Source organism: Sceloporus undulatus, chromosome 3 (assembly GCF_019175285.1).
Source record: "Sceloporus undulatus isolate JIND9_A2432 ecotype Alabama chromosome 3, SceUnd_v1.1, whole genome shotgun sequence".
NCBI lineage: Eukaryota > Metazoa > Chordata > Lepidosauria > Squamata > Phrynosomatidae > Sceloporus > Sceloporus undulatus.
In genome coordinates, this window is record NC_056524.1 from 176,258,909 (window position 1) to 176,267,285 (window position 8,377).

General features: G+C 41.0%; 1 protein-coding gene across 1 annotated transcript in view; it reads left to right on the forward strand.

Annotated features, from left to right (window-relative positions):
- The window catches only part of PCDH15 (protocadherin related 15), a 648,893-nt gene extending 647,613 nt beyond the window's left edge, over window positions 1-1,280 (forward strand). Inside the window, exon 39 of the mRNA XM_042459843.1 lies at window positions 155-1,280. Coding sequence (XP_042315777.1) covers window positions 155-706 — 552 coding nt within the window. The 3' untranslated portion in view covers window positions 707-1,280. The remainder of the gene's footprint in view (window positions 1-154) is intronic.
- Window positions 1,281-8,377: the final 7,097 nt, after the last annotated feature.

The following is an 8,377-nucleotide window of genomic DNA, read 5'->3' on the forward strand; positions in this document are numbered from 1 at the left end:
AGTTCAGTTGAACTGATCAACAAATAGGCTATCTCAAGTCTCACTGGAGTCATCTTGTGTTCTAGTGGAAATGAAGGAGCTGGAAAAACCTACAAAAACAAGCTCTTGATATAATTTAATAACTTCATTTTTCTCTCTCTTTGTTGTCTCACAGTGGGCCAGAAAGAAAAGGATCAAGTTGGTAGTTGATCCAGAATATGAGACCAGCTCCACTGGAGAGGACAGTGCTCCTGAGAGTCAAAGAAACCGCCTCAGTAACCCCAACATTCAAACCAATATCAATGGCAATATCTACATTGCCCAAAATGGGTCAGTTATAAGAACCCGGAGAAGTTGCCTTTCCAATAATTTAAAGGTCACCTCCCCTTTGCGGCTGGGAAAACATTTCAAGAAACTTGATAAGTTAGCAGTGACGCATGAGGAGAATATCCCACTGAACACATTTTCAACAGGGGCATCATCTAGTGACAAACTGAACACAAGACCATGCAGTGTTTCCTTTGCATCCTCTGCTATAGACACTGAAAACCTAGCAACAAAATCAGGGGGCAACAGATTGAAAAGCACAGAAGAGCAAGAATCAGTTATTGATAATGAGGACAGGAAAGAGCCTTTGGAATTGCCCAGCGACCACACACAGTCGGATGATGATGAGCTCTGGATGGGCCCGTGGAACAACCTTCACATACCAATGACAAAACTGTGACCTCTGTTTTTCATTTTAATTTTTACTCCCATTTATAACAAAAATACACTTTTTATCATCATCGAGGGAAACCATATGAACTTTGTGTCATTCACATACAGTTGTATACTTTGAACAAAATGCTTTAAAGTAAAAGAAAAAAAATCCAGAAAATTTGCACTCACATTTGTACCAATTAATTGTTCTTCCTGACAACTCTTTTTTGACAGGCTCCAAATTCACTGAACAAATACTCATTAAAGTGGACTAGTTTTATTGGCTCTGGAGTTATTGTTTAATAAGCATAAAACCACTGCTAAAATGCAAATGAATTGATTGTTCAATATTTGTAGCTGAAATGGCAATAGTCACACACTTGTTTGACTTGTCTGTAAAGCACACCGGAGCTTGATTGGCAGCCATAACCTAGAAACATACACTGGGTCACTCTACTGATAGTCCTGCTACACTTGATGTATCTGATCATAGTTGTGATTCAGCTGCCCATGGTTGATATATAAAGAGTATACTGCACAAAAGATGAACTATTTTGGGTGAGTCCCTCAAGGCTAGCTTGAAACTTGTGAAAAATTAATCCATATTTGAAGACAACAACCTATGAAGCAAATCACTAGCTGCCTTGATAATAGATTTTCTCTTTTTAAAACATTAAATGTGCCTTATTTCTAAGAAGAATGTGTCCAATATTGTAGCCACTGGCTCTTGGTGTGCATTCCTCTGCAGTGTAGAAGGGCCATTTATTTCATGACCAATACTGCATCTTCCAAGAAGCTTAGTCAAATATTCTATTTCAAAAAAACATGTCAACTCTCTTAAACATCTATAAAGCCTTTATCATTTTTACAATTTGTCTCTGTAGCCCTTCTAGTTTGTGATATCTTTGAAACACCCCAGCCATAATTATCTGATAGCATACATGTATTTGCATCTTCTATTTATCCATGCAGATTTTAAAAGTACATTGGTTCTTTTATTTGTTGTGTATTAAATGCTAAAGCTTTGCACAAGGAGTTTCCATTACAGCAACAAAGACCTTCCTAAGGCCACTTTACATGATAAAATAAGTATGTTGAGCATGATGGTGCTGTAAATTCATGCAAAGTTCAGCACGACTGATGCAGCTGTTGGTTGAGGTGAAGAAGAGTGCAACTACACTTGCACAAATAACTATCAGTCTACAGAGATATTATTATTATTATTATTATTATTATTATTATTATTATTATTATTATTATTTCCTGCCTCTCCCCAACAATAAAAGCTACAATATCATATAAAATACACTCAGTAAAACAGTAACACCACTATCAATACAATGCATTGACTAAATCTATAAGCAGAATTCTATGGAATATTCCCTTTTAATGCCCTTTTTATTCAGTTGCTTCCTAACCATAGGGTGACTCCAGTTCCTCCCATTCATTCTCTTCCTGCCATCTTTTCTTTAGTCATGTAGGGGAACTGTTCCCCTGTTACCCAGGAATGAGCCTTCACAAAGGTGTACCCTGGCAAAGGGCAGTGCCAGGTGATGCCACTTAGCCAGTGGTTCCCAAACTTTGGTCCTCTGAATACTTTGGACTTCAAAACCTAGCCAGTCTGTCCAACAATCATGAATTGTGGGTGCTGAAGTACAAACCATCTGGAGAATAAAGTCTGAAAACCATTGCATTAAAAATGAACCATAGTTGCACAGAGTATGCCTTTCAAATCAAAAGCATCACGTCTAACACATGAGGAGTATGACCAGAATCCTACTGGATAGTTACAAATGGTAAGACTTACACATTCATAACTGCTTCATATTCAGATTCTCTATAAATCCTCTTATTTAGGGGATTTATAGGGACCATGAAGGTCCACAGTCCCCCCTTACTAGTCAGTAGCCCCTGTGATCAGTTGAGGTCCATTGCCCTTTTGCTAATGGAGTAGATGATTAACATTCCCATCTCCTCAGACAGAAACAGGGTCCCTGTAGCGAACTTCCCACACAATGGAGATCCTATCCTCCTCTATCTTCCTCTGTCATATCCAGCACATCCCAAACAGGTGCTTTACTTAATAAATACATTCTCTTCATTTGAGATGGTCTCTGATACAAATTCTACACAAAGTGAAAAGCTGTAAGATCTGCTCCATCTAAATTCTAGCAAGCAATTCAAATTGGCTTACACGTTGTAAACTGCTTAGAGAGTGCTTAGTTCACTATAAAGTGGTATAGAAATATAAATGCAACTGCTGTTGTTATTAAAGCATTTCTAAAAGTAGGCAGCCAGGTGCTAAGTCCATAAATAATATGAAAGTGTGAAAAGTATGCTCCAGATCGTTTCAGAGTCTAATGCATCATATTTTGCCCCTCACCTACCAAGGTTCTCTAGTTTGTACAATTGAAATGACTGGTTCTGTCTTGGCTCCACCCATTCATCCTACACATTTGCCCTACACAAGAACAGATTTTCTTTGTTTAACTGAGCAAACATACTGACAATTGTAGTAAATGTGACTGGAATTGTGAGATAGGCCTTTGTCTCAGCAATCATACAACTGTATCAGCATGTACTGAACTATGCAAATTTAACTCAAAGCAAATTTGCTAGCCTAGTTGTGACATGCGCTGTGGCCCTTACGGAATTAGTGCTTCCTCAGGTACAAATCTTGCTTTAAAGCAATGATGGGAATGTTTTTGATTTGGAAGTCTAACAGTCCTACTCACAGCCAACAGTGAGGAATGCTAGCTATTGCTGTCCAACAACATCTGCATGATTTCCATCTACATTGACCTAATCCAGTTGTTAGTTCCAAACAGTGTCCACCCAGTAAATCCATGGAAATAGTCGAGCCAACACTTGTGTGTCCTTTTGATTCAGCTGGCCTGTTCTGCTTGGGACTAAGAATGGGATTTAGGCCATGAACTATAGTCTTTGTTCCTAGATGTACCAGTCTTGCAGATGGGTGGGTGGAAACATCACAGAAGAGGGCCTGGCATATCATATGTATTGTTTAACTGCTTCAGGCTCTGTACATTTACAGCATAATATGCTCCGTGATGCATTTTTTAAAAATGTACACAAAATCTCCCCTTTAAAAGGCTACTTGATATACAAAGGGAACAATTCAGACTTTCCAGCATTATAAATTAGAAGTATTTCCAATGGATGAGATGCTCAGCTGGGGCAAATCAGCATAACTTTCCTGAAGCCAATGGAGCTTTGTAAATTTACAGCTGCTCGGGAGCTTCCGTAATGGGATTCTTAAGCTATAAAACTGCTCTAAGTGAAACATGAATCAGGCCCCTGGTATCAGCAATATACTCATTATATAATGCAATAACCTCTATGTAGATGCATAGAATGGAAGATTAAAGATGATGCAAAATCATTTATAGCAGGGATGTTTGTGATAATTAATCTTGCTTTTTTATTTCTATCATCGTCCTCCCCTTTCTTGCATTTGTTTTGGTTGTTTGTATGTAATATCCCTGTCTGCAGCTTTTACAATTAATCAATATTTTTTTAACCTTATGGCAACAGCAGCCAGAATTAAAATGGGAATGATGCAGGCACTTGAATGATATCAAATGGCACAGAAGGTAATAGAGCAATGAATAAAGATCTATATATTTTCCACTACGGCTCGCCTTTGGGCTAAAAAAAATGCAAGATGGATTCCTGGCCCAAAGGATTCCACATCTAGCGACAAAGGCCAATGAATACTGAAACTTTAATGAGCTTGGTTTGTATAAAATGATCTGGCCAGGGTACAAGGGTGTGAGAATACTGAATTATTATTATTATTTTCTGTATGAAATGCCATCATATGGATTTGCAACTCTACTCTGTTTTCTTGGAATCTAGCCTAATATTAACATAGAATTACTGATCCTTTCCTAAAATTACAACGGACAAAACTGGCGGAAAAGATCAGCACAGTCAAACCAGTTTGCATATGTTGTCACATGTGGATGATGAAGTGTCTTTTCCAACTATCCATACCTTAATGCAGTAGTGAATGTATCCATGTTACATTACTGCAGCACCTTTTGCCATCGCGCTTTTCTGGGTTCAATCTTAATACCTACAATTGCAAAAAACAAGTGGTTTTCAAGGTGGTAGCCGTATTAGTCTGTTGTTCTATTAGTGTATTAGCCTAAGAAGGAAAAGTGGATGAGGGATACAGCAGCACATTTGAGACAAGTTGATTCATTTCAGCACAAGCTTTTGTAGACTCCACTTTGGGCATGTCTACCTGGGACAACTACATTGATTTCCCCCATCCTCACTGCAGCATGTCTATGGCCCCATACAGACAGGTCAAAATAAAGCTGCTTCGGGTCACTTTGGAGGTATGCTGTTTAAATGATGCATGCGTCCTAAGATTCTAGAAGCCACACCAAAGCAACACTCCAGTCCTTAGGACTGGAACATGGCTTTGGCACGGCAACAGTGGCACCTGGTGGCACAGTGAGATGAATGAAGACAGCTGCCAGGCATATATAGTACAGAGGTATCTGGAGCATCTCTGAAGCCAGAGTATTATCACTAGTGTAGATGAGCCCTTCACCAGATGTGTGAGGAAGTGAAGTTAAGTTCCTTGAAGCTTATCCTGATTCACATCAATTGTTTCTAAAAACAAACAGACCCATAATTCTGGTCAATCCTATAACCATTGATATGTTGCTGTTTTTTAAGTGCAGAACTTGATTTGGTCTTAATTTTAGCCTCAGAACCTGAACATGTAAAATAATAAAAAGCTAGTACTTTTGATCATGTGCCTATCATCAGAAACTGTGTCATTATGATTCCCCCATCTGAAAGAGCCTCCACGTTACAGGAAATTAAATCAAGAAAAGGCCCAACATTTCTATTTCACTGTTTGTGTTTCATTGCCCAAGTAAAAACTGTTATTTTGTGTAAATACAAACAGCCGAATCCTAAATAACCCATTTTGTACCACATAGGACCACAACTGAAGTGTTATGTACTGGATTCCAGCCAGACCCCTCCACACCCAAGTCCACTTACTGCTAAGCAGCCACTGGGATCAATGGGGGTCTGCTCCTCTATCTATAGAAAAGTGGCTGCCTGGTGTCACTTTACGAATGCATAACTATAGGGTATGTATTCATAACTGCTGGACAGGTTTCCTGCCAAAGACTTTTGTGTTGAAGATTTTTAACACTATTGTGTCGGACACTATATGTTTCATTGACTCAGTGACTAAAACCCTGTTCTGTGGCACAAGCCTTGCATGGCTAATAAAATAGTGTGCTGAATACTGTTGGACACCCACCAGGATCTCCCATACCTTCTGCCCATGGCCCCAGTTTTATACAGTTGCAAACAGGATTATCAAATCTCTGGTGGGACAATTTACATGGAAGGAGACGTTTTTTCTGCTTCCTGAATCACAAATTGTGCAAGACTGCGTTGAAAAGCACTGTATTTCTCTTCTTTCTCTCTTTGTGACTATAGTCTGCCTTTCATGCTTTGCTTTCCATCCTGTTTCATTGCCTGACATCTTTTCCCATTCCATCTCATCCTTAACATTAGCCTTTGGGTCTTTTGGATTCACATAACTGAATTCTTCAACCTCTTTCTTCCAACACTTCTACTGGTCGTCTTTACTGTTGACTCATGGCTATGTAGTCTACCTCCTTCTTTCTGTCACCTGTGTTTTGCATTGTGTACCTACTACTACCTTTCTTCTCAGTTCTGAAATGGTCAGAGTCTCAATCCTCCTACCACTGGAAAGAGCAGAGGCATGCTGAAAACAATTTCAGCTAGCTACCAAGGCCAGTCAAGAATAGTTTTTTGTGGGTTTTTTTGGGCTATGTGGCCATGTTCTAGAAGATTTTCTTCCTGATGTTTCGCCAGCATCTGTGGCTGTCAATTTCAGAGAATGCTTGCCTGGAAAAAGTGTGTGTTTGTACACACACACACACACTGTGTGACCCTGGGAATGCAGGCAAATCACTCCTGCGTTCCCAGGCTCACAGTGTGTGTGTGCGCGCGTGCGCGCGTGTGCGCGCGCACACACACACACACTTTTTTCCAGGCAAGCATTCTCTTAAGATGCCAGCCACAGATGCTGGCGAAACATCAGGAAGAAAATCTTCTAGAACATGGCCACATAGCCCGAAAAACCCACAAAAAACTATGGATGCCAGCCATGAAAGCCTTCAACTTCCAGTCAGGAATGTTTGACTCCTGCCTTTATTCTGTCTCCACCTTCACTTCCTTCTCACTTTCTTCTTTCCTCTTGCAACATGTCCAGAGAGAAGTTCATTTGATGTGAAGAGAATGCAGGGAAACTATGAAGTTTATTGCACCGGGGTTAAAACGTTCCCCAGTGTGTTCTAACGTGCCCGCGCGGGGGCGCGCATGGAACGTGACCGGAACGCGATGGGGCCAAGAACCCCAGTTTACTGCACACTGGAACTCCGCCTTTGCCATCAGGTGTTCCAATCACGTTCCCATCGCATTCCAGAGGCGCCATGTCTGGGGACGCTTAGAAACAGTTCCCAGAAATGGCGCCCTCTGGAATGCAACGGGAACACGATTGGAAGGTCCGGCGGCAAAGGCGGTGTTCCAGTGTGTGGTAAAACAGGGTTCTTGGTTCCTGTCATGTTCTGTGCGCCACCCCGCGTGGGCACATTAGAACACACCGGGGAATGTTTTTACCCTGGTGCGATAAACTTCTATGTCTTCTTCCTCTTCCAGATGATGTCCAGAATTCTGGGAACAGAAAGTGCAGTCCATTCTCACTTCTTCACTCTGAGCTTCTCTTCAATATCAGAAGTTACTCTAACACTGGCTAGAATCTTGTTCGTGACTGATGCTGGTGTAACCCATAGTTACCAAAGCATACGTAGTGTTAAAATTAATGTTAAAGGATGTATCCCATGCTACCTTTCTCAACATGGTTGTCTTAGGTACACTCAGAGTGCTTCCAAGTGCAGGCATTGATTGGCTTTAAGGGTGCAACCAGGTAACATCTGTATGCTGCTTCACACAAAAGAAGGAACAGCCTTATGCTGGCTGATGGTGGCGGCATTTCCTTTCCTGGATGTACATCAGGCACATCCCAACACCAATGGGGGAGTGTGGAGCTGCATCTGGGAGCCAAGAGAAGGAAGGGCTGCAGTAATTCTTCAGACCATCAACATAGGTATTCTGGCTGAGTTTTACACTTCACCAGCACCCAAGCAGGATTGTAATCGTGTTTTCAAGCCCACTTGTCAAAAAAATAAAATAAATAAAAAAGGCCTTCAGATAACATCATCTTAACTTGGCCTCTGTCTGTATGGGCCAAATAAAATGGTCTCTCCGCTATCCTCTTGACAGAGAGACCAGACAACACATGGTTCAAACCCTGTTTCTGGTGTGAACAGTCCATATGATGTCCACCCCATTCATCACTGGAACTGGGGGATGTCCCTTAAAACATATTAAAATAATTCCCTGCTTGCTCCAGATCTTCCGAAAAGATCTGAAGCCCTCCATTTTGATGCTGGGCAGCTGTTTAAAATGCACCCCACTTTGCCAAGATCAGAATGAGGCACCCAGAAATGTCATCAAGGCTGTGCATGTCATTTTAACCTCAGGAATGAGTGACTTGCCACTGTGGTGAGCATGCCAGATGGTGCAGGAGGACAGCCATGTGAGCAGCCACCTG